The following is a 27570-nucleotide window of genomic DNA, read 5'->3' on the forward strand; positions in this document are numbered from 1 at the left end:
TATAAGTAGAAACAGGGGGGATGCCGAGGGATGACAAGAAAGAAAAGCACAGTGCCAACCGTGATCATGATAATGGCCCTTGTTGGAGACGGCCATGCCGGGTGGTGGTCGCGTTGGCGATGGATGGATGGAATGGTGGGGTGGTTAATTTTTGAGCCATCGGAGCTTCTAGACAGAGACGCCGGTACCAAGAGCTTGACAGTGACTCCCTTGGCTTGAACACATTACTCCGGTCGTGCGGTTGGATCTGCCCGCTGTTAGGCTCAGTTGAGCGAGTGCAGTCATTGAGGCAGTCTGGTTTGCTACGGGGTGTGCTCGTAGCCGTACAATTTTTACGGTCCTTTCCGACGGTGATGATGGTGTTCCATAAAAATTTTATTTACATCACCAATCTCATAATCATTTAATAACGGCCCGCAAGTCCTTATAGAGTGCAAGTGAAAAATTGATGAAAATGTATGCCCGAAAACAACACAACCCAATGGAATAGGTGCTTTCTTTTTTATGTAGTGCGTATTTTATTTAAATAATCCAACAAGGATCATTGAATAACAATAACATATTTACACGAGCTTAGCATGAAAGTGAATCAGATGCGTCCAACATATGAATTTTTAAAGGGCAGTGCACATGGTGGTTTTACAACGTTTAACTATAAATAATGTTGCAAAACGTGGAAAACATATTACCTCAAAAGTGTTGCATTGTATCATTAGAACGGCCAAAGTGATGTGAAAATGTTTGGATTTTGAAACAAGTATGACCTAATTGTTATGTGCAAGCAAAGTTTCTCAACAGAAACAAATAGCGAGTGCTGAATGTTGTCCAAGATCCTGAGAAGATTGGCTAAAGCTAAGCAGTGGAGAGCCGTGAAATCTGGGCATGTGTTGCGATGCTTCAATGTTGTTAAATGAGTGAATAAAAAATAGTAGCAAATATCCCACCATAAACTTTAACAGGCATTATAAAATCATAAAAGTCTTAGTTTACGCTTCACACACAAACACTAAAAGTGAGCGTGTGTGCGTGTATGTGTGTGGAATAATCAAAGTATCATAATGTTTGAACTTTGGAAAGAGAACAACACTGATTGGATTGTTAAAATTTGTTCAATGGCAACTCGTTTAACCAATTATCAAGCAAAGGGGTTTTTGAATGTTGTGTTTCACGTTGCGCTTTAATCTGCAGGTGGTATAATGAGTGATCGTGAAAGCTCCAGAAACATTGATTCGTGAAAGAATTTGGTGAAACAAGCAAGTTTAAAAAGTCGTGCAATTTGTTAATAGAACCGAAGTACATAACAGTGTGAAAATGATTATAAAAAAAGGTAATTATGCATGCTTTTTCAACTTTGTACCTGTGGTTATGTTAATGTTAGCCGCTGCATTAGCTAAAAAAATGTTCTGTAACAGTTCCGCTGTAAAGTGTACAAGATTTTATTCTTCGCTCTGAAATTCCGAAGACACATTATGCAAGGAATTGTTGCAATTATTCAAGAGTAACAGGAAACAGGACATACAGGAATAATTGAATAGGATTTTTTTGAGCTGGCCCAAAAAACTAGCAACAATCATAAACCGTAGGCGTAAAATCCTACCAAAGTAGTTTAAATCGTAAAAGAAAAAGGTTTGTCCTTCACATGCTGCAACGTTGTACCATTGGATGACCTTAAAGGATTACTGAAGTAGAGCAAAACACACAAAAAACGGGGAAAGGATCGGGCATAAATGATGGCAAACAACCCGTTGCCCGATGCCAAGCTCAGTGTTACGATTTGTTCGCCGTGCATAACCTTGGGATCAATAAACCGTTCAAATTGTTACGAGTTGTGAACTGCATTTGACCTCGTTCTTATGTTGTCTTAAAAAAAGCCCTAACAATGGGAAAATAGAACGGAAACGCAAGCAAACGATACGTATCGGAAAGTAAACATTTAAATAATCGCTATGCCGGTGGGATCTATCCTGCAGCCGAAACAGTCACACAAAACATGAAAGCGGGTTTAAAAAGAACGGAAAAAATTAGACAGCTTGAGTGCAGCGTATTGTGGCGATGCCTTAAGGAAATCCATTCTACAGAACTGCATATTGAGGAGTGATGAGGCTTTCATGCCAAATCTCCGATGGAATTGAAATACGTAGGTGAAATGTGTTATAACAATGATTTTGTATTGAAATTATCGCTTTAACCGTCACTAAGTCACGGCGACATTTCGCTATGAAAACATTCGTACATCTAAAAGGTTGTGCCTCACGTTGGATGGAATAATTTCGGAGCACTGCGGCATGAACAAGCGTTCCCGCACAGGCTCATGTTTACGAAAAGTAAACATAAGCATACCGCTTGTATGAAGAGCAAATATTTACTGTTCTCATAAACATAGGAGAGTTTTTGTGTTGCGGGATACTATTTCTATGCGGATCGTTGATGCGTCAGATTCGAAGAATCTTTTAAGGTGTGATTTATTGTTTTTATTGATTTTATTTCAATTATTTACTGACTGCGTTAGCGGCACGCAAGAGCTAATCGACGCACGCTAAAATGTTTGTTTGACTTGACGGTTGTTAAAGGCGCTCGCTCAATTGCTTTGAAAGCATGTTAATGTGCTTCTTGTTGGTATTATTGTTTAGAAAGTTAAGTTAATTGATTTCAGATGCGCCACAAGCGGTGGGATCGAATCGTATTCGAATCGATCACCTCGTAGCTGGTTGGTAAGCTAAATCTTATCACCAGTATAATAAGATATCATTTTTCATAGGGGTCTTTGTAAATGTAGAAGAGGATAGTATTATCGTTGCAAAACCAAATTTTAAGGCACAAAAGCAAATACAGGTGAAGGTGCATGAAAGCTTGCATATCCTCTTCAATACTACGATTTAGTTTGCTGCTTATAACTGTCATTTATTTCAAACACTTATGTTTTGAAAATAAATTTTCCATCCTATCACACGTTGCGAATTTTACTCGAGAAAAGTAAAATGGAAATTCCCTGCGCAATATGGTAGGTACACTGGATGTAGCATTAAAAGTATGGCGAATTTATTTCGAGCGGCATCCATTTGCATTTGGTTTGGCAACGGAGCGTGCGCAGTATGGCGCACTTATTTCTTCGTTGAAATTATAAAGTAGACCAAACTCAACGAAGAACCGCCCTATGCCTGAATGGTGTTTCAAGAAGGTAAAAAGTAGGCGTGGCTTTTTATGGAGGTCGTTACAGCTCCTGCTGTACAGCAACCATGGTAATACTAGAAATGAACTTAAAATGCGTTATCCATGCTATGCCTTAAGTTTTTTTTTTATTTTTAACAAAAATGTACACAATGTGGTTTTCGAAATCGTGTAACACTATAGCTGAATCTCTCACTCGTTAAAGTGTTTTAATTTCAGTTCTTTCGTTTTCTTGTGCTGCTGTTTGCTTGTCATATTAGAAGTATTACGGATTTAGAATAACTGAAAATATAAAAACTTGTAAATAAGAGTGAAGCTAGAAGGGGTTGTGATGCCAATAAAAATAAAGTTTTATAGTAATGATTAATTGGCACTGACCTCTAGGCGAGCGTTCATAATTATATTGTTGAATGTGTCATTTTACTCGGAAGACGGTTTTAGCTTTTCTTTATTCACGTAGAACGGCTTTTTTCACATAGACCCGTATTGCCCCGAAGGCGATTTTTACTAATGTTTAATTTTGACCATACGAGTTCAATTAAATTCAATAATAGACTGTTTTTCCATACTTGGTATTGTCTCATTTACTTTAATTGTGCAATTTTATTAAATTAGTTATTGTTAATAGCGTTATTGTCGCTAGCATATCATAAATTTCGATTTATCAAAGTTTTCTAGGGGTGGTATTTTATGTGGCCCATAAGTTCATTGGCAGCCGGTTTCTATAAAGACGAAATTGGAAATTCCCAATTAGTATGGTAAAAACGCCATATACGTAAAGTCACTTAAAAGAATAATTTTTAAAGCATGTTCTTCGTTATGAATGTTTAAAACGTTAGTATTCGTATGTTGCATATCATACTTCGACGTATGATTGCATACTTCTAGCTTACATGACTGGCTTGGTAGGCTAGTTACAATCAGATAAGTTGGTAATGATTAAGCAGAAAAACAGGGTTTTGAGTGTATGGCGAATGATTCGACACACCAGCTCTCTTTAGCTCTGTGATTTTTATTGCAACATTGAGGAGTACAAGACTACCGGAAATTATTCGTTTAAGATATGACTAAAGTGATAGGACGGTCAAATCCCTAAAATGTCATGTGTAAAATATTTAACGAAAACTACTCCTTGTACGAAATTGGTATGCAACAGTCCGTACTTGATGACCAATTACGTATGCGTCCATCATTTAAGTTTTGTCTCGTCAATGAAAAAAACACGTATGTCAGATTAGTTTATGAAATATATAAATAATTAAATATGAAACTCGCCTATTGGCAACTAATTATAAACGTAGACAAAAAGTTGGCAAATAAAGTCAAATTGCCTATGAAGTGTTAAAACGATAGTTAACAGCAATTGAAAATAAAAAAACCGGTTGCAAAATTCTCACTGTGCCAATTACAATTTCTGAATTGCATGACGTGGTTTTCTGTTAATTCTCTATTCGTGTACTTGAATGTATGAAAACGCCAGTTGCATTTGTTTCAAATTCAAATGATTCAGTTATTGAAAGGTTTGAGTAGCTGTAAATAATGTTGAAAATTATAGCAGTTCTCTGAGTTCGAGTTATGGCAGTAGATTTGAAATGAACGTGTTTACAGAACCCATATGCTGCAGTTCAGACAAATGAAAACTACAAGAAGCTGACGAAAAAAATATTCCGTACGTTTTTTGCTATTCATTAAGGATAGTCTGGTCGTGTGGCTAATATTCCGTTTGTTACAGTTTAATTTTAAATAATTTCGATTGAGTGGAAATGGATGAGCATTATTTAGATTTATTTCCTAAGTTATGTTAGCGCCACCTATAACACACAGTTAATGTGGTTCATGTGTACGATAAATACACGGAAAATATTTTTAATCGATAGATGGCGCTGACGATGGCCGCTCCCAATATATGGTATTCTTACCAGGGATGGTAAACCAAAACTTAAATAATGATGTTATCAAATTTATATTTGGAATATGGAGTCGTTTTAGCTTTTAGGAAACTTTTTTATGTGCTCTTTGTTATTAGATAGAAAAGTCCACTATGGGAGTTTAATAAAATCCTGGGAAAAAAGCAAACAATGTTATGTATTACATCTCTTTATAATGACAATAAATCATCGCATCTATGATTTCATTTGAATAATTTATCTACCGAGCTGAACTAAATATTTGTTTCGTTCAATTTCAATTTTAATTTCATTGACTGCTAAATCACCCTTTTTCTTGACTAAAATTACTCTGGACCAAGGTGTATGTATTTAGAAGGTGATTTTTTGTCGATTTGACAGCCCACCATTTTAGTCGAGATATGTCAGAGTTTGTTTACAAAACATATGGTATGGGGCTACCAACATAAACAAACATTTCGCTAGTTTATGGGTGACTTCCGCATATCAAATGCTGTCTCACAGAGGATTGAAGACATTTGGTTGCATTTTTCGTCAAAAAATCGCAAGCAATATCACCACCGGCGTGTCCTCCGACGCTTCCATCACTCTTCTTCACTCTTCACTCTCCAATTCCCTTTCCCTCGATGACCTAAGAACTGTTATGTCAGGTTGAGAAATGTCAATTTGCTCTAAACAACTCTACCTGAAACCCAAGGTGTATGTATTTAGAAGGTGGATTTTTATCGATTTGACAGGGCGACATTTTAGTCGAGTTATGTCAGAGTTTGTTTACAAAAACATATGGTATGGGGCTACCAACATGAACAAACAGCCTCGATTCTCAGTCCTTTGAGCAATTTCGCTAATTTATGGGTCATCTTCGCATTTTAAGTGTTGTCCCACAGACGATTGACGATATTTGGTTGCATTTTTCGTCAAAAAATCGCAAGCGATACCAACACCGGCGCCTCCTCCGACGCTGCCGTCACTCTTCTCAATACCCTTCCCCTTGATCACCACGGAACTGTTATGTCAGGTCGAGAAATGTCAATTTGCTCTAAACAACTCTACCTTCTATATCTACATACCTTGCTGAAACCTTGCTTTAGACTCGATCAATAAATCTCAAGAGCTGCTGTCAAACTGTAATACAGTCAAGGCCGTAATAATATGAAACAAGCGCAAATGTTTTATCATGTATGAAATCACTAAACGAAGTACAACAGGAAATCATTTAAAAACGGATTGATCCTTTCAATGGTGGTTATAATTATAGTTCTTTTTCTAACTTTTAACATATAAATCTACATTTTCGGTATTCGGTACTCCCAATGATATCTTTTTTGAAGAAGCTTGAAAAACCTGTTGTTATTTGTATTGTAAAAAACAAACACAAATATCTCTCTTTTCCTTCCGTGGCACTACAACCTTCAAAGGTCTTGTTCTCCCATTTTTGGCTTTCTGTGACTTGATTTTACCCGTAGCAAGGTAGTCAGCCCTGCGTACGGGTAAGCGGCCTGTCGCTTCTACCATCGGACCGCCCCTAACTAATCTAAAACACGGGAATAGTAAGAGATAAATCTGCTCTAGTTGCTCATTTATTAACAAGTCTCATATTCGAAAAGGTAAAGCACAGACATTTTTCTATAATAAGATAAGGTGGAATATGTTATGGTAAAAGTAAAGATTGTATTCAACAGTGGCAGGGAGCGATAGGAAACTTAGTTGAAGTAATATGGAAAATTTGGAACGAAACAGGTATTGTATTAGGAGCAAAGGAGACAGAAAAGCGGAATAAGAGGAGGCATTATTGTTTATGCACGTTTAATTGTGCAGATTGACGATAATAGCGATACCAGCAACATCAATCTTCGAGTCGAGTGTCGAGATAAATTAATATTTTAATGTTCATGATTGGTGCAAGGATCCATTAAACTATCAGGTTGTATTAATGAAGGCTGAGAAAAACAAGAATAGAATAGAAGAATAGAAATGTCTTTATAATGACTTTTCATGAAGAAGTTTTTATTTGTTATTCCGCTTTTTTACATAAATAAGTGGGAGTGGTAACTTCTTAGCGCAGAACAAAAAACACAACAAAAAAACAAAGATAAAGCGCACCACAAAGTCGCCAAAGCGAGTTTTTGGTAGGATCTTAAAATCAAGCTGCTCTCGAGGGCTAGCTCTTCGTAATGTAGCTTCTGGTTTCGATGTGAGCGTCTATCTACGTTCTCGTTATTTTTCCTACTTATCCTACGGCTTTTGCTTAACGTTTCTGGTCATGTAGCATTAATGTAACAGAGGAACAGAAGAATGAAAATACAAGCTCTTCAATGTAAAACGACATATATGACAAGAATGATAATTGACATCAAGTATGTACATAAGGATATGGAGAAATACGTGACTTCAACAGGGCAAAGGAAGGAGACTAGCGCAGCTGAACTTATTTATGCGTTTTAATGCAGCGGTAGAAAGCAGCAGCTGCTGTACAACTTTGCAATTTAAAACAAAACCAGCCACCTGAATCAATAAACAATACTTAGAGGAAAAAAGTGTAAAACATGCTTTTGCATCAAGTATCAAGTGAGATTGGTGTTAAAGTAAAGTATTCACGTACGCAATACAAAAGAGAAGCATTTTTTTTACTGCTATAGGCATTGGTAGTAACAAACAAATCTTAACCTTATATTATGGTTAGGCTCCGCTTAGATTTCTTCGATACTGAAAGCTAATATCGGCACCCTTTTCTTCGGTGTATATGAATTCGACTCAATCTTCTGCCAAACCGTTAGTAAAGTTGTTATGGTAAGAAGAAACGAAATAACGGGATGGAAGGCTAGATCATTGATAGGGTGAAGGAACGAATATGGGAAGAAAAATGAGAACGACAAATCCCTTTGGAATTTGAAAGAGAAACAGCGACAGCACCCCATTAATAGATGTTCCGTGTCTGATGCGCTGTACTCGTGGATAAAAGTTATAGGGAAGCTGTGGATATTGCAATCGCTGTTACCAGCGAAGAGACTGCTGTCTGGAGTAAGATGAGGCATTTGGCCCGAAGGCATGGTTTCTATCAAAGAGAACGAAATTATCGTTTCGTGCCTGGATGAAGTGTGCTTTTCTCCCTCAAATCATTTCATCCCCATGCGACAGTATGCGGGAAGCCATTTTGCAAATATAGACCTACAGCACAAGCAATGGTCTAGAGCTAGTTTACTTCCGTTTGGTATTAACTGGCAAGATTGGCTTTTTCCCGTTTAAGGAAATCTTTTCATAACACGCCTTTGGCTAATTTTTCCTACGAAGAAGGATTTGAAAATCGTGACGAGGTTATGAATCGAAACATCAGCATCAAGCATCAAAAAATTAAAATCTCTGGTATTTAATATTACAGCATGGTATAGAAGTGAAGTATATCCTTGAGAACTTTCTATCCCACTACGTTGTATCATTAAGTCTAGCAAGCCAGAAATTGCAGGCACGGCCAAAGGTCGTTTGGACAAGCAAAGAGAGAGAGAGAGAGAGAGAGAGAGAAAGAGAACGATATTTTTTAAATGAAATATTTTGCTTGATATTGCTATTGATATTGAACCCAACATAGCATGTCGACCAACAGGCATGACTGAGGGTGTCATTACGGTCATTAAGAAAATAATAGCAAAAAGGATACACGCAGTGCAATGTAGATGCTAAAGCACCTATTCAAAGTATCATATTTTAAACTGTAATTCATCTGATTTTACCTACTACATAATGGCATATTGTAAAACCGAGCATGTCCGGGATATGGCAAATATCAAGGAGCAAATGCCTTGTTAATTTTATTAAATTGTTTTTCGTGAATTTGTAGTATGCAGTCATCACACGCGGCGGGGGCAATACGGCATCAGTCCGTCATCATTAGTTAATAAATAAATAAATAACAATAATGGCATACTGTTGGGCATTTATTTTGCTTCAAATACATTTTTCTTATCTTGAATGGAGTCTTACCTTTTTTCCTTTAACCAGTTTAAAATGTAATTTTTCGAACCCCAGAAGGTTGATGTGATGGTGTTCGGTGTAAACAACTAAACATGATGGCTAAAGAAGCTAAAACGAGCAATGGTATTAAATGCTGAATTTTTGCACATCGGACTAAGCGGACATAATGCCCTTGGTAAATGGAAAAAGAAGCCCGTTTAGAACAGGATTGTTTTGGGAAGAATCCTAAGTAAGAAAAATGTCATGGTTTCAAAAGAGATGATTTGTTTGATTGGCTGCACAAGGCTAGCAACTAAATAGAGACGTTTGGTCAGTAAAGGTTAAACCGGAGCCTCATAAAAACCAAAGTAGACTAGCGTAACGGGGTCAAGCGGCGGCTCCGTTTGTAAATGTCAAACCACGCAGAATCAACGTTATCGGTACGGTTTGCTGGTAATATAATTCAAACATTGCCCATGCTATTCATTGTGTTTGATGTGTTCATTAATTTTTGGAAACCGATACTATAGTTTGATTTTCAAAGGTATCATAACGTTGCTGCTGGTGTTTGTTTGCTGATGTAGCCATTGATGATTTTTTTTCTTATTTTGGGGGTACAACATGAGCATTTGATGAGCTTGATATGCAATTTCGGGCTCCTTGAGTTAGTTTTATTTGCCCGCCGCTTTACAGTTAGTCGAGTGAAGTCCAGCAAAACGGGTTACCCCGGCATGTTTTTGCTGAATTATGCCCGTTTCACGCAAAATTAATGATTCTTTAATACAACTTATATCTTTTCAGAAAACAATGACAACCATTATCCTTCGCTTCGCGTAAGTGATCTCATTAGAAAGGTGAGTAAAATTTCGACCGTTTGTAAGAAAAATGTTCTGGTTTTGTTGAAACAGAATGCCCCTTAACCTTATTAAGCATAAAATAAAGCAGTGCTCCGTAGGTAGTAGACACGTTAGCCAGCAGGGCTTCGGGTATCCGAGATAAAACAATGATGCGCATGCTCCTCGAATCGTTGTAAATAGTGAGCAGGTGTTTCTTAGCCGAAAGTGTATCTTTCCTCCTATAGTCGAAACGAATCTTGATCTGAAATGAAACAATATTAACAACGGCAAAATGTTGACGAGAAAAAAGGGAGCAGGATAAAAGTAGAAAGTAACAAAAAGGGTCCTGCTTGTTATATACAAAAAGGCCCCGTCGGAGGAACTGTTTTTGACGCCGGTGGATGGTAAAAGAGACGTTGATGATGATGACATGCTGCATCCCGACAACCAAGAAATACCCTACGAAAACGATCGATTCCGATTATTTTCCCTCTCGTTCCGTTGGCTTTGTGCGATAATTGGTATCGGTGTACTAGACTGGAGCACATTTCTCAAGGGCATTTTTTTAAAAGTAACACAGAGAACTTAAGCTGAAATTTAAGAGCCGGAAGAACAATAAGGAAAAAGAGACATGATAAAAGGATCGATTGTACGAACGGAGCGAGCGATGAAAATATTTAAACTGAACGGCAGCCTAGCATATGATGGCGGCGGTGCAAGAAACGGAGAAATGCTAATGAATCAATTATCTTTTTATGGATTACTTCTTTGCACTCTGTCTTTTATATAACTCTATTTTCGTTGAGAGATTAGTTGGTTGCTGACTGAATTTGACTGTTAATAATATTGATTGGGCACACCAGCATGAGAAATATGCAAAATAGAAAAATGATTCTCACATCTAAGCCCGTAACATATAATAATACTACTAAATTATTGCCAATGGCTAAGACCATGAAACTTCAGATATAATTTTATAGACAATATGACGAAAGTTTTATGTTTGCAGTAGAGATGGCAAGCATACAGAGATGCGACCAGGTTTAGAAAGGAGAGGAATAAGTATCACCAATTATTTTTCTTTTCTAGTCGGAATTGTTAGTTCGTACGGTGCGCTCGAAACTAACTTTGCTTTACAACGCTGAGAAGTAATTATGTACAAGCTGGAAAATTTATTTCATCTATGTAAAATCGTATTTTCAAATGACACGATGAAAACTAACGACTTTGGAAAAATATGGTTATGAACCCAAATAATATTGTTCAGCTTACGGAAACCAATATCAGGTGTATAAATAAGAATGATTATGCTGTAAGACAATTAATAATTGATCTGAATTTAACAATATAACGCTTTAATCTAAAACGAAGCTTGGATAAAGTTAACAACAAGTATGCATAAATCCAACCTAATGGTTGTTTTATCCCTGATGGAAAAGCTGTGCGATGGCTTATAGCACGGTGCGTAGAAAATGTTCAAATCGCTGTTCTATTAGTGCTAGTTTAAATCGAATATTTGATAACAGGAAACTATGCAGTATACTTATTTCCCAATAGCCTATTGGTAATTTCCCAATAGCCAAAGGCAAAAACAAATGTTCAAAAGTTGAGTGTTTAGACGCTTTGACTTAATCCCAAAAGAGAGAGGATGGTGGTAAAAAATGTTACCGGGGAGTAGGAGTACACCAGAGACATGTCAAGAATCTTAAAATATTCAAATAAATTACACCAACCCTGTCGCTCGGAAAAGAAGCGTTGAACTGGTAACGTGAACGTGGCCATGGTAGGAAATAAACCATCCTCTAACCACCACCTAGCTTAAGCTGGCATTAATGCGTCGGGTTTCTTTAGCATTGGCTGCCATATTCCAACGCATGACGATCATGTTTCAAGGGATATAGATAGCAGGATGGAGCAGAAGCAGCAGAACGAAAGAAAGTCTTGCAACGGCAACGCAGTGCAGACAAGACAAGGCCTACATGATATCTGGCCGTTGTATCGTGTATTGAGTGTATGACAATGACCAAGTATACCGAGTCACCATCTGTTAAAAGTACGATGTTAAACGTGTTGTCGTTTTGTGTGTTCCGTTCTGGCTGCTTTCCTTAGGAATGGTATAGAGAAATTATGGCGGGCACGTGGTGGAGTGCAGGCACTGTGTGTCACCTTGTGCTTTGGTTGTCTGCTGCTCAGATTAAGATTGACGAAACTGTACAGGCGCAGCTAGCCAAGGCGGCAAGGCGGCAGCTCTTCTTCCAGCGCACCTGGCAACTGTCATGTTATTTCCTTGCAAGCAGCTATACGCCATTTTGTGATGTTGCTGGTTTGGCTGCTGCTGGCTAAAGATCGCTGTGAAAGCCAGCGCAAAGAGGGGAGTGCAAGTGTTGAAGAGGCATGCGCTAGAAAAAGGAGAGGGCGGGCGAAAGATGACATTATACATTTAAGATAATTCTCTCGCAGCGTCGTCGAGAGCCTTAATTGTTTACCATTTTCTTTTCATCAGTACCACAAACTAAAAAAAAATGCACTTTTTCGTTTCAGAATATTCCCAACCTTATTGGAAGAAATAGCATTTTAGCTAGCGCAGCATACGGTATGTATAAGAAGCATAATGAAACAGGGTAGTATTTGAAAGTTTAAAAATCATACCCGTAACACACGACGATCCGAGATATCATACAATTGGTGAAACTTGAAGTAAGAACACGTCAAACAAAATATGCTAGTGATTTATTTCAAATGGTGTTTTGCTATCTGAATGTATGCACATTTTTCTTGAAAAGGCCAATAAGTTCGCTACCCTTGTGTTTTAGTTTGACGTTCAAGAGAAAGATGCAAAAGTCAATAAGGTCGACAAAAACATGTTTATAGAATACTTACAAGAAGTCGCTTGGGGTCTCAACATCAAGGATCTGCTATTAGCCACTTGAATTTAGTGCATTAATGTTACCAACGGATGACGATGGTGCAAAGATGCCTAGAATTGATGCAACATCCCGCAACAGATGGGAAATTTCGTACGTAGTCATTGTTATTGATTTTTAAACAGCTCAAGGCAAATACTTACCTTCAAAAAGATTTCTTGTAAGTGTGGAAATGACTTCGACTCTAGGCATATGTCGCCCTTTCACAGTTTGGAGAAGGAAATGTTTCCAAACCTATGTGAATAGGTTACTTTTTTTTGTAATCTAGTTTTCACGCAATAAGGCTTGTTCTTGAAGAATAAATATGACTTTGAAAAGGTAATATTTTATTTATTTTATTTAATTTTTAATTGTTACGGTCCGATGCCGTATTGTCACCACCGCATGTGGTGACTGTGAATTAAATTCACGAAAAGAAACAATTAACAAAAATAACTAGGCATTTCCTCCTAGTTATTTGCCATATCCCGGGCATGCTCGGTTGAAATGAAAAGGTAATAATAGACTGTTAAATACTCGGTACATTGCTCTAAATATGACTATCAAATAATAATTAGCTTCCCTGCTAATTTGTGAATGCGGTGTTCACTTTAAAGTCCACCGATGTAGGAGCGTAAAGCATCTGCATCTCACTCAAGAAACATAGATAATTGTTGACCACGTTTTGGCATGATTTAATCAATGATGCTGGCTATTTGACATTGACAGTGTGTAAGAACTTACGTGTGCACTGTTTGCCGTGAAGGTCTAGGGAAGGTTGTTGAATGAAGATAACGATTTAAGGGGAAACTGTTTTTTTTTTACTTCTCGCACCGTTTGACTTTTTATTGACACTTACAAAGGTGCACGCGCATATGGTTATGCGTGTTGGTAACGAGTTCAAAGATTTGTTGAGCTCGTCTCATTGAGATTTTCTGTTTTCGGTTCAGTCTCACGCCAAACGGAGTGTGTGTTTTTGCTGGAGGTTAGAGGAAAGCTCCTACGTCGGAAAACGGAATGGTTCCCAGTGGCAGTCATATTTTACCCTGCGCTAGACTGCAATGAAAATTGGTTCGTCATCCTTTTTATGCTTCTGTACTACGTCTTCTGTGCTTTTGTCGGGGTTGCCTTCCTTTGACGACAAAGACGCCAAGTAAACAATCGTTATAAAAGTTGGTGTTTAATGGTCGTGTAGGTCATATAACATAAAAATCAACACTCTCTCACTAACACACGCACAGACCGTGCGGCCAATTGGAAAGAGAATGTGATGAACATGGTAGCACTACTACCAGTAGTGACTGTTTGAAGTTGTGGGCCTGTGGGAATAGGATTTTTTAGGAAGCTGTCTAGCTTTGGTTCTTACTCAGAGCCTCAGCAGCTTTAAAAGCAGTGAGGAGTTTTCTGACATGGATTAAAAAAATCACTATAAATACTCTAAAAACTATCAAGCACAGTGCTGCTAAAACATCGATAGAGCCCCGTAGAGCTGGCCCGAAGATATTGGCTGCGGCACAAGCACCGTGTTATTTTCTCTGTCTCCAATGCTTTATGGTGTTTGTTAAATGGTATGAAGCGTGCGTACCTTGAGCCATCATACGTCCATATATACGTGAGTTTGTTTATGGGACTTAAGATGGCGTGGATGATGAGCGACGAATTTGAAAAAGAAAGAAGCGATCTCGCTTTTATGATGATTATTTTATGATTATTGCATTAATTATGGGGCTATGGAATAATGACTGGAACGTTTTGTGGTATGCTGCTGCTAATGTTATTTTTTATCCTTTCTGCTAGGCATGCAATATGTGAGACTATAAATTTATATTGCACTCCTTTGTTTTACCATTGGATTTTATTGCTGCGAATGTCGTACGCGTGATTACATGCGTCTGAGCGCCACAGGTGCTAGCGCAGAACGGAAGCATGTGCGATTGCGGTACAGCAGCATAAGCATACAGTGCATTTTTGTAAAGTCAAACAATTTCACCTGCAAGGCCAGCGACGAGCAGTCGATATTCGGACATAAAATAGTTGGCTGCCTGCCTGCTGGCGTAAATTAGTACGGTGATCGGACGAAAGATGTCGCGGCTGCACTCGGCTTGATGGTGTTGGTGGAAAAGCACGATGCACTTGACTTGCGTAAAACATGGTTCTCCCTCTTTCGGATTTTCACTTACACACAGGCAGCGGCTGTATCAGTACATTGCGTATACGTACACGCAATAAGGAATCGTGAGCAGCGATACGCGAGAGGAATCGAAAAAGGTTTTTTCTTCCGTTAAACAATTGTATGTAAGGTGCCGCGCACGAGAGAGTGCGAGAGGCAGGGATCGCGCTCTTTCATTCGAGCGTTGCTGCCACTCGCTTCATCGCTAGGCGTTCAGGTGTTCCTTCCTTGTCGGATGGACAAGAAATGTTTGGATTGCGCAAGAGCGCCTTTATTTATCTCACACAGCAAAAGAAGCGCGTTTGCGGTGTGTTGTGCAAACACGCAAGTTCTATGATTTTGTTTTCAGTGTAAAGCTGAACTTCTTCAAGTCAAGACGAAAGTCGGGAAGTCGTAGCGCCACGCACACCAAGCAGACATTGGCCTTGGGCATAGTGGGAGTGCGGCCAACGAAACGTTCCGGATCGACGACGACGACCACGACGACAATAGCTACGCTGCGGTGGCAAGGGTGGTGGCAAACCGTGTGTGCATCTGTTAAAGCGGGCGAAAGGTTGTACGGAGGATCGGTTCGTTTCAGTTTTTTGAGTGAACGTGGTCGTGCAGTTTGAGAGCAGAGCGACAAAGCAGTTTGGTTTTTTGATACACCCATGGAGCGGTGGCGGTACTTGATTAACATACATACCGATGCGTACTGTGAATGTCAAGAATTATTAGCCGTCCTATGCCAGGCCGGATCGTACTTCAGTGTGGTGAATGTTTGATGCGGTGTTTCCATTACTGCGGTACCGCGAACTAAACCCATAATCATCATCAGCGTTTAGCCGCTCACATTTGGCCGTGCGTCGTCAAAAAGGAAAAGTGTGACCGATCACGCGGGGAGGTTATCGGATTAGAAGCATAAATATGCTTGATAGAAGCAAGTGTTACATTGTAAACGAATACCAAAGAGTTTCGCGTCCAGCTTGAACCAGCCACTGTTATGTTGAAGTGTTAGCGCAAGCACAAATTTGCTACAATAGGTTTTTGGTTAAGTTTTGTGAATACTAAACGGGCGCAAATTCTGATATGTGTGACACTTTTTAAAGCAAATGAATGTTTGCTGAGCGGAAGGTATTTTGCAGCATAATGTAAACTTTCATGTTGAGTGTGAACATATGATCGAATTGATGAATGCTGCTTTGCTTAAATGGTGTTGTGTGTATGGGCTTTGGCAGAAATGCAATTGAGCGTTCGCAATCGTGCTTCTTACCGAGTGCAATATAACGTAAATTAGTACTGGCAGTGAAATTTTGTACGAATAGCTTGGCGAAATATTTTGTGCTGGTTTCGATGGTGTCTCGGAAAATCGTGTGGAAGTCGATATAACATAAAAAAATACATCAACACTTAAAAAACCCTAGAACGCATATTAGAAACACAATTGCCGTGTAGTGTGTGTGTGTGTTATCTTGTGCAACGGTATAGTGCAAAGTCACGTTTTTATCCGGTTCCATTAATTAATTTTTTTTGGTCATACCGTTTTGTAAAAACCGCAAAAATTACGATCACACTGCTGAACCACCACCATCCTCACCACACCTCTGACCTGGCGTGCGCAATATACCACGATCCCCACGATGTCACGGCAGGGTCGCACGCTGCTGCCGGGGCCTGGTGGGGGCAGCATTCCCATCCGATGCACACGGTCGGAGCGGCTATGTATGGCGAGGATACGACAGGCCAAACTGGTGTCGGTAGCCGTAGCCCTCCTGCCTCCATGCACAACTCCGCCAGCCACTCGAGCGCTGCCAATCATATCGTGCAACAACAGCAGCAGCAACAGCAACAGCAGCAGCAGCAACAGCAACAACAGCAAGTGGCTGCAGCTGCAGCAGCAGCAGCGGCGGCGGCAGCTCAACAACAGCAAGTGCAGCCCCAATCGGCTGTGCCACCGCAAACACAGAACACTGCTTCGTCGAACGCATCTCAGCAGCAGAGCAGTGCCGGATCTGTCGTATCGCCAGCAACGCAAATCGTTCCTCCTTCCGCAGCTAGTGAATCCCCGGGAAGCGTAAGCTCCCAACCATCAGGTAGCTATCCGTAAACAAAAACCAAACCAAAATCATACATGTGAGGGTACCCAAGTATGAGTTAGTTTTCCTTGCGTGCCTCCTGAAACAATCATAATTATCAATTATGTACGTGAAAGGAACCATTATGACGATGAGCTTTTTGCCAACCCGTTTATGCGTTTTACCCGTTATGCATTGTTGAGTGTTTTTATTTTAGTTTGTTTTGTTTTCTTTTTTTGTGTTTTCCTTTCACTGACTCCTGAATTCACCCCATTCGCAAAACGTGTGATCATTAACGATAGGTCCTATTCATATACCAGCAAAACGTCCTGCGTTTGATCCGGATTCTCGGCTTAGGCACTCGTATCCATGGGGAAACGAGGCGGCGGCTGATTACGCATACCACGCACAGTATCCAACATATGCACTGGCGACTGATATAAAACCAATGTATTACCCAAGCTACCCAACCGATGCCAATTTTCAACCCGTAAGTTGCAACTGTCAAAAGCCAACACCTAACCGGTGTGTGTGTGTGTAAATGACGTGTTGTTTGCTAATGCCTCTCACATAAACGTATTTTTATTTCCGTTTGTTTAAAATACAGCATCCGTATTATCCGAAATATGAGCCGGACGCTTACATAGCAGCCTCAACGGAACGATCACGAGGGGTTACGGGGGATCCACCTTCCTTGCAGTCTAGCTATGAATCATACAACTCGACTGGGTTGCGATCCTATTCCAGCGAAACATATCCTAATCCTGGTACGTATTTAACATTTGTTTCCAACTTAAGCTGAATTCGAATTCGGCTATAATAAATAGAATAAATCACTAAATTATAGGAAACCGTTAATGATACCAACATTACCAGTTTGAAATTATATGATGTGTGTGATGGAATGTACATTTCGTTTTTTGACTGTACAACCTCAAGAGATTCTGACCTGCGCTAATTTGGCCACTTGTACTTAGTTACTACCCTTAGATGGAAAGCTAGTCCTGCGAGGAATGCACGGTACAAGCAAAATGCTTTTGCTGTTAAAAAATCATGTGTTTTTGTGGTCGTCCAATGTTGACGTTTTTTAATAACTTTAACTGCTCGAAGTAGGTATGTTCATTCAGGGAATGCAGTTTATTGCACATAGATGGGGGCACAATAACGTCAAGCATTTAATTAAATTATGCAAACCTCTCTGTGCATAATCACGGAAGCGTACCTTTCACCTCGCGTTTGCCTTGCTAAGTAATCTGAGTACAAAAAACCTATCACTTTTTCTACGTTGCACGAGGAATGTCGCCATGTAGTCTGTCTTACGACGAATCACGAGAGAAATGTATGTGACGACACAGTAGTTCAGGAACGTTTGATCCATCGCCCAAAAGACTTGCGCACTGGAGCGAGTTGAGTTGTTGTAATTTATGGAGGGGTAAAATTCCTGTTAATGTTAGTTAAACAATGAAACAGAAACCAATCACTTCAAAAGGAAAGCTGTTCACCAATAGTAAGGGCTAGTTTTAGTTAAGCAAATTATCTTTGAGTATTTGCGGTGTGGTATCTCAAAATGAAAATTATTGTACAAAAGAGTAAAAGAGACAAAGAGAAAGAGTGAGAGAGAGAGAGTGTGTGTGTGAGAGAGAGAGAGAGAGAGTAGAAACTCCGAATGAGGCAAAAATATTTGGAATTAGAGGAAAAGAGTGAGGTATAAAGAGAGTTAAATGTTGATATAAATTCTAAAAAGGCGAGAACACTCTCCGTGTATTGGAGGTTTTCTTTCAGGCGAAATTGTTCCTCAATCCCTAATCCAATGGAGTCAAATCCCTACACGATTTCTAGAACAAGAGGTGATGGGAATAATAACAATAATACTACTTTTATGAACTCCGTTCAGCAACTGTCAAAGAAACATGGTTCTTCAAACATAAATAGACAAACTGGCGAGCGAAACACATGTTGTTGTTTACAATTGAACTTGTAAACCTTAGCGTGAAGCGTTTGGCAAAGACGCACAGGCTAAAGCATTTTGTTTACATTCTGCACGAAAGCACCTTTGGAAGGCTTCAATACGTAAACTATAAATTCTCGTTAAGAAAAACTTCCCTTAAGCTACCGGAACAGCAAAACGGTCAATGGTCATAGGTTTGGCCCGTTTTCTCTGGTATTTATTTTTCTATTGAGTTGCACGAGCTTCCGCATTGAATCTTGTTGTTATTACGGAGCCGAAACCTTCGTAATCAACCCATCTGTTTACTTTAGCAGTTGTCTTCATATTGATCCAGCATGTCTGCTAAAGCAACTTTTTCCGAACAAGTCTTCATACCAACTATTTGGTCTAGTTGAAAATTGGGTTCTTTTTTTGGTAACGATTCATCATTAATATTAATATGAGTAAAGATTGTAGCAATGATGTGTAGTCAGCTAAACTTTCATATTCGAAATGTCTGCATTTACGAAGATTTATAAGCATAGTTTACACCGGAATGAGGCGTTGCGGAAACGATAGCAGCACCAGAAACGGTAGTAGCACATAGGTCTTCCAAAAGGCAGAACCCCTGATTATTCAGCTAAGTGCACAATATCAAGTCATGAAGTGTGAAGGCTAGGGAGTCAAAACCAGTACAGGTAATCTAAAACCTGAGGGTACAATTTGTAGAAATGGGTATTGGAGCCAAGATGACAAGTATCTGATTGATATGACCAAAGCAGTGTCATATTTTTTTTAGTATCATTTACTAGTCATGCACGGGGGTAAATTAATTGTGAAAATCTTTTGCCTACCTGTACCGTGCTCGCAGCTCGGATCGTAAACGGCGATCATTTAACAGTTTTATTGACTATTAATACGGTCGAAATTGCGGTAACATACCCATGATGCAAACGGTGCATAAACGTAATGTTAGCATGTTAATGTTGTTAAATAAATAGTTCATCCCATAAAAGTAGGCCATTAAAACTGAATAGTTTAATATTATCGGTCTTAGAATGTAGACATCAGCTACCATGTTTATATATCCCGATAATGACGGTGATAATGGTAATGGCTATGAAGGTGTTACTTTTATAGATGTCATAAAACCGAATGATTATCAATGCTAATAACTCAATTGAGACAATAACACCTGTTGAAGCAGTGTTGTTTGAGCATTCAGGTAGCTTGTTTACCGTGGGGTATAGTGCCTGTGAAAACGTGAATGTTTTCTTATTTCAAATGCGACACGCAAAACGAATTTTGGTTCCTGTTTGCTGTAGCGCCTAATTATTTTTTAGTTGCAGCTAAAACCGGAAATTGTATTTATATGTAAGATCAACCATTACCATTAGTTTTTTATGGCGGGGTAGAAATTACACTAAGTGATGCTAATTTGAAATGACGACGATAATCAGGCAAATTTTTGTGCAATATATGCTGCAATTAAGGCACGTCAGTTAGCGGGGTCATTAAGCTACGACCAATCAATATATACTGTATGGTACAAATCTTCTACTTTAGATGTGCATTATTGCCATCATCAATCATCAAGACTTTAGACCAGTCAAGGATATGGTTATAGTGCTAAATAAGAAAAAGGTCGGTATACTTGAACTATATTGAAATAGCTTATTAGCTATTGATGGGGAAGAGTAAACGATTCTTTTTAAGCAAGTAAAGTAAAAGGTAGCAAAGGTCTTTTTTCTTATGCTGTTACGCTACCACTTCTTGTTTTCTTTGAAATGTTTTACCTGTGACTGAATAATCGGTCCAGCGTGTTGGAAAACAATATGAATGGGTTTTGACATTGGTTCTGTGGTGCGAATGATCAATACTGCATCCATCTGACTATTGTTGTCTGCCTTATGTCTTCTGCATAAGTTATAATATGATTAGTATAATGTTAGTGTGATTTACAACTTGTAATAACTACAAATTGGTACTTTGTTCGTTGTCGCTTATTTGTTAGGCGTGTTAGACACGCGGGGGATAACTAAGAAACAAAATACTTTAACAATTGATGCGATGCACTTATCGATAAGCACAATGTAGTGAAAAATGGGTTCTTTTATGGCTGTACAATCCAGCCATGAAAACTATAAGATGTTTGTCAGAAATTAGCAGCACTTACCCATTGTTACTTCAGAAAATGTCTTACAGCATGGCCATAAAGTCCGAACATAAAATTACTTGTTTCGAAAATGTTGGTGAATTACGGTAGGAAAAAGCAACAAAACATTTGATCGGATATTGTAATGAACTAATGGTAATTTTTCATGGTTTGTGACTGGTAAAACGTGTGTACAAATGGTGTTATTACCTGAGGTAAATCTAATCAATCATAAATTATGTATTCCGCACTTCCACACCTCCGATATTCCAAAGGACGGCCCAAAGTATTGTCTTTGCGTGCTGAATTGTCTGGTGCCATTTACATGAAATTACAAGCCCTGCGAAGCCTTCGCTTATTTTTTGGCACTATAGTCTCCAAAGATCTCAGCCTGTCTTTAATGGATTTCCTTGATTTTTGTTTTACCCTTAGGGTAGTCAGCATTGGATTCGAAATGTAGTTCTAAACCGTTTTGGTGTACCAATTCTATTGGTACTCCTAACATGTAATATGCTGAAAATTGCGTGACTATTGTAGTATCCGGATTATTTTTGAGTATCTTTATTGAGCATCTCACTAGCTTATTTGATTTCGCTAAAATATGCTAGTTTAAAACAATAGTTTTTAAATAATTTAACTCGCTGAGGAGTCTTGACTGCGCAAGTCCGTTCAACTCCTGTCAGAAAGGCTGGGGCCATCTGAATCAGTTATACTTGCTCTGAATATAACAACACATTGATCATGTGAATTCATTGATTAAGTTTGGGGAAAAGATCGGTTATTTTTTGTGAAAAATCATTCCTGAAGGGCGGCACTTAGGAAAAATGTTTATTGGAGAAGTATCTCATTTGCTTAAATTGTTAAGAACTGTTTTTGTAGATCTTTAGTAACATATAATTCGCGTACGTATTTGATGGGAGGAAGGAAGGATATGACTAAAAATTAAATTATATATTCTTGTTGTCGATGTTATAAACGATCAAACCTCTTGTTTTTGCTGTATAAAGACTTTGAACATTTATGTACATTACGTAGCTGTCAGTCAGTTCTATGATGAAATCTGCTGCATAACGTTAAGATTTTTGGACTTGCAATCTCGAAAGGGCTTGCATTGTCATTTCGGTCCACCGGGTTGTATCCAGAGAATCTAAAGGGTCCTGACGTGTGAAATACCGCTACCACTGAGTAACAAGTCTCTAAACATAGTCCGTTTTTGGGGGTAAAAAGAAGAAACTGTACATTGAACGTGAAATAGAATTCAGCCTATGTTCAGCGTATCTAAACCTATGCTTCGGAAAACCAATATGAAGGGTTGTTATTGTAGTATGAAATAGCAATAATAAATAACATCTTGACAACTGCACACTAATTCGATCCCATTGGTCCGTCATTTAACTCTTTTGTTAATCTGCGCCGAGATGGTTAATACCGATTCCATAGGAATAATAGCTCTGGATCGACAGTGCGTCGAAAAGCATATCATAAGCAGCATACGATAAGCAGATAGTGAAAAGCGTGTCATGTGTAGCAACAGTTTCTTAAGTATAGTTTATTTCCAGCTAAGCGTATAGTTTTGGGGCGGTCCGGTGGCCGATTCGTCAGAGGCGCCGGTCTTCACACGGCTGTGCTGGGGTTCAAATCTCATCCAGACCGCCTCCCCGTAGGTAAGGCTGACTACTTTACTATGGGTAGAATTAATTCACAGAAAGCCAGAAATGGCAGGTTGAGACTTCTTGAGGTTTGTAGTGCCAAGAAAGAAGAAAAAAAAGAGTAAAATCAAGTCAAGGGTAGTCAGAAATGGCAGGCCGGCACCTTTTGAGGTTGTAGAGCCAAAGAAACAGAAGAAGAACAATTTTTTCCTAAGATCAGTACAATCTAGAAAAGCGTTGAGTCAAGCAAGAGACGAATCTTATGCATACGTGGTTCTACGGACAAGTAGAAATAAAAAGTAAAGAAACCCCTCCTCCTAGTAGCAATTGAAATTTGTCTTAGTTAATTTAGTACAGCGTTTTTGATTTATATCTTTTTTCTCTAAATCACACATCAAATCCGTTTCGAGGAACAAACCTCTGAGATATTTTTTTACTGGACGTGGATGTGTACACGAAGAGAGTTTAATCTTATTCTTCTTGGTTTAACGCCCTGCTAAAGTCATGTCGGCTTACTAAGGGAACGATCCGGTTGGGATTTGAGCCCTTCGGACCTGTCGTGTGAAGACCGGCTTCGCTGTCGCCTCCTCCACCCGACCGCCCCAGACAGTTTAAAGTAAATCCAAATAAATAAAGAAACCTGTAAAATCATTGATAATTATAAGTAAACTTGAAAATGGCGTACTAAAACTACAGTGCACACTGTTATGCTCCGTACATATGCGACATGGTTTTATGTCCTTTTCTAACTTGATGAATCCAATAGGACTCAATATGTAAAATCTATTTATTTTCTGCGTATATCTGAGGTGTGATCTTTGCTACACACCTATGACTACTGAAGCCACATCTAATGTTTTGTTTTATACATTTCTTCATTTGTTTGCGCAGGTTCCAGTTTATCGGTTGGCGTTAGCGGTGTAGGGTCATGTACACCTTCCAACCCACTTGAATGGACAGGAAACGTAACTGTGAGAAAGAAACGAAAGCCATACTCGAAGTTCCAGACGTTGGAATTAGAAAAAGAGTTCCTGTTCAACGCGTATGTTTCAAAGCAGAAGCGATGGGAACTGGCTCGCAATCTAAACCTTACCGAAAGACAGGTATGTACGGTGGCCATTGGTTTTATGGAGGATGCATATGGTTTGGAAAAGGTTGGTTATTCAGAACATATGTTTCCATTTATTCATTGCCGCAGGTCAAAATATGGTTCCAAAATCGCCGAATGAAGAACAAGAAAAACAGTCAGCGTCAATCAGCGCAAGCAAATAGTGGTAGTAGCAACAACAGTTCCAGTCACAGCCATTCCCAGCCGCCGGCTCATCACAATCCTCATCACATAAGTCTTGGTCTGGGAATGTCAACGCTACATGGCTCTAAAATGCATCAGTGACCTTTAGAGCAACAAGCACACCAATCGGAATCACAGTCACAGCTCAGTCAACAACAATCTCAACAGACGCTTCTTCAATCGCAACTGCAGCACCTCCCTCATGGGACACCTTTGCAACAGGAACAAACGCAGCAACAGATATGTCAAGCGCAACCACTGCAGCTTCATCCATTGCATTCGCATCTGATGCATCAAACCGCCACTCATCAACCCAACGGGGAGCAGATGAAGCAGGAGCTGTGCGATGCACCTACCGCAACGATGTGCAGCCTCTTTCCGCGTCCACATCTGGTAAACTACCCTCACCAACATTGATTTGAACGGATTCGAGACGCTACAAATGACTGTCCGTGCGCGATGAATTAATGAGCCATGATGGCTAAGCTAATACGTAAATGAAGCGAGTTTTGAATAAACATAATAATAAACAGAAACAAAACAAATGTATCGGAGAGTCGCCGCCAATTCTCAGAAAATGCAAGGTCTTGCATGCAAAAGCTCTGCGAACCACGTAAAGGCATCCACCGAACACAGTTTGTTTATAATTTATGCGGTAGTGGTAGGAGCGTTTGTGAAGAATATTCTGGAGACTGTGGGGGACGCTTTTGGAACAGTTGTACATAGTAATTACTTATAAGCTATCCAACCAGTGAGAAAAGTCCAAAATGTGAGACCGTGCGTGGGTGATTTAAGTTAAGGATTAAGGGATTAATGCCTATTTTCAATTAATTATTAATTGTAGTACGAGGTTATTGTGCAGGAAAACAGACAGCATCATTGGTTTAGTAGAATAAATCCAGCGTTCTGCTTTGTGGAAAGACAAGGCTGCGGAAAAGGGGCCCGTTTGCTCGTGTTAGAGCAATGTAGTAAATGAGAAATGTAGAAGATACAGGTAGCTCATAACATAACATAAATATTTAAAATCAAACTTTTCATTTAAAGTTACTTAAGGTGCATGCAGCTGACGGACATGCTGGTAAAGGGGGGATGATAGTTGCAGTGTTCGGTATAAGTTCATCTTAATAATAACTTAACTTAAATATTACCCATAAGATTTGGAGGAGGTGCAATGAAAGGAAAAGAAAAGAACTTATACATGAAGTAACGAGCATTAGTAATATTTTGACAGTATTTCAACCTCTCTCTCTACCGAAATAAAATTCACTCAGAAAAAGCATGTTATTTTCGCTCTTTACTGAAGAACCGAAAATAAAATGATGAAGGACATCGAGAACAAGCAAAGTGCCGCTTAGCACGTTTCGATGGGCAAAATATTCTGTCCAGCATGTGAGTTTGGAAAAATTAAAACCAGTCAGCTTGAAGATTTTTAAGATCAGTATCAAACAGATATTGTATCGAAAAGGAAGCAAACAGATTGCAACCAAAACACAAAAACACAATGAGACAATGAAACAGTGGAGGGAAACGCGACTGAAATGCATGTGATTAGTACTATTATTACATGTGGTTATTATTACTATTATGATTATGAACATTGATAAGTATTGGCTATCTATCTAAACACTCTTGTGTTACTCATAACACAGTGAGCTTATGTATGTTGCCTCTGTTATGTTTCGTCTTCTATCAAGTACTGCCTTTGTTGGTTTAAATATTAATTGTTTTTTTAGCATTTCTTTCGTTAGTTCATCCATGATTTGCTGAGAAGCTGTATGTCAAAATAAATGATAATGATTCATAGTTAGAAACTCTGATAATTGGTAATTTTCGTTCGAAAAGGATGCAATCGTGTCCTTGGAATGCATGGTGTAAATTGTTTGTGTTGTGGGCTATTTGAAAAGTCACTGAATGTTTTTGAAGGACTTGCAGTGGACACTGGTTTAAAGTTTAATAAATTCGATTCTCAGGCATATGAATTTTCAGTGGTTGTTTTATAATCAATGCTTGTAGCATGTCTTACCAATAACTGTGTAGTATTAGGTTATTTTTTAGCCTTATATTTGATTCAAACTATTCGTATTCATCATTTTCTGTTACGTTCTAGTTGTGCAGTGTCGTGCGTTCTACGCACGATTACGCACACGTGATAACAGTTTTAAAAGAGCAAACGCTTAGCACGGCCCCTTGTATACTACGGCATTCATAAGTTAAGTTTGTACGGGAGTTTTAATAGTATGTGGTATAATCTTGCTTATTTAAGATTCAATAGAATTTCTAAAGGTTTATTTTGACAGCGCAGTGAATGGGTGAAACTGGTTGTAATGATCAAAAGATAGAATTGTCGCAATCTGGATCAACTTTGGGCCAACAGTGCTTGTTTTTTTTTTGTTCTGCAAACACTTCACTGTTATAAAGTGAAAAGTTTTTAAATCTGTTTTAAACCCTTCTGGAAATTAAAGACAAAACCTGGTGCGCGTTCGTCAGTAAAGCAACGTTTTCAAAATAATGTACAGTACAGGCAGTAGGCACAAATGAAGCCAAATAATCCTAAGAAATGGAGAGCAAACAATGATACAGAATCATTAGTGTGCTTAAGAGCGCAGGTCTGCAAGGAGAAGTAAAAAATAGTTATAATCTTAATTTATGGAAATGAATTTTAGAGAGTGTAATGAACATGTCCGTTTAAAAATCTCAACAACATTACTTGAAAATGAAAGTAGGTTGTGTGTGTGTAAATCGAAGTTCTTGTCTCGTTCAAAGTGAGTGATTTAAAATATGATGTAAACTATTTGAGAAAAGAATCGACAAACTATTTCCTTCAATTGTAGGATATGCACTCCGAAAACGTTTTGTTACAGGCCTGAAGTGTGCAGATAGGATGTAAAAAACCTCTCAACGAATTTCTTTAATCTTGTCCATTTATCATGCATATGAGACCAAACAGTGGCTTGAATATACTGTAATTAATTTGACAGCTGTCTCTGTATCATTTGACGCATTTTGTAATGATTTGTTTCCGTTTTACCCTTACACTTTTACAGTTACACTCTTTTCATGGATAACATTGTGTACCAATGCGCAAGATCGCCGTTGCGAAGGATTACTAGAATGAGTTTGGGAGAGTATATGATATCAAAAGGAAGATAAAGGTGAAAATATAGGATACCAATATAAATGCTCCGCAAATCGTGGCAAACAATGTAGGATTATAGCGCGCCAGGGGTCTATGTTTCATCCACAATATTTTGACCAGAACCACAATGGCAACATGTTTGTCAAATATTTCCGAATATCAAATATCTATCTGCAACGTTGATTAAAAAGATGTGAAAGGTATGTGCTTGGAATCGATGTTTTCAACTATGACAACTATGGCACTGTAAATGATAAGTGTAGGCTGACAGGATCCGGTTGATCGGGTCAGGGTTGATAAGATCCTTCCACACTCGTTTTAACAATTGTAATTAGGATTAGAATTAGTACAATCCTTTCAAAATAAAAGTAAAAATATATTGAATGAAAGTACACATTGAAATGAGATGTTTAATGGTTTGCTCCT

The 27570-nt window shown here is 38.7% G+C and overlaps 1 protein-coding gene across 6 annotated transcripts; it reads left to right on the forward strand.

Annotated features, from left to right (window-relative positions):
* The first annotated feature begins 227 nt into the window (after window positions 1-227).
* Window positions 228-27538, forward strand: LOC118507740 (homeobox protein abdominal-B-like). Of its 6 annotated transcripts, none has more exons than XM_036046717.1 (9): window positions 228-350; window positions 1189-1327; window positions 9825-9877; window positions 12401-12452; window positions 16564-17004; window positions 17289-17476; window positions 17594-17753; window positions 23609-23820; window positions 23916-27538. In XM_036046717.1, the coding sequence occupies exons 2-9, from the start codon at window positions 1312-1314 to the stop codon at window positions 24108-24110; spliced, it is 1317 nt and encodes a 438-aa protein (XP_035902610.1). In that variant the 5' UTR covers window positions 228-350; window positions 1189-1311; the 3' UTR covers window positions 24111-27538. The 6 variants fall into 6 exon arrangements, with proteins under 6 accessions (XP_035902610.1, XP_035902607.1, XP_035902606.1 ...); XM_036046714.1 differs by having other exon boundaries at window positions 260-509; XM_036046713.1 differs by having other exon boundaries at window positions 260-490.
* Window positions 27539-27570: the final 32 nt, after the last annotated feature.

Source organism: Anopheles stephensi, chromosome 2 (assembly GCF_013141755.1).
Source record: "Anopheles stephensi strain Indian chromosome 2, UCI_ANSTEP_V1.0, whole genome shotgun sequence".
NCBI lineage: Eukaryota > Metazoa > Arthropoda > Insecta > Diptera > Culicidae > Anopheles > Anopheles stephensi.

Coding starts and splice junctions, on each gene's coding strand:
- LOC118507740 (XM_036046717.1), top strand. Junction 17,477..17,593: donor CCGATGCCAATTTTCAACCC/GTAAGTTGCAAC, acceptor TTTAAAATACAG/CATCCGTATTATCCGAAATA. Junction 17,754..23,608: donor CGAAACATATCCTAATCCTG/GTACGTATTTAA, acceptor TTGTTTGCGCAG/GTTCCAGTTTATCGGTTGGC.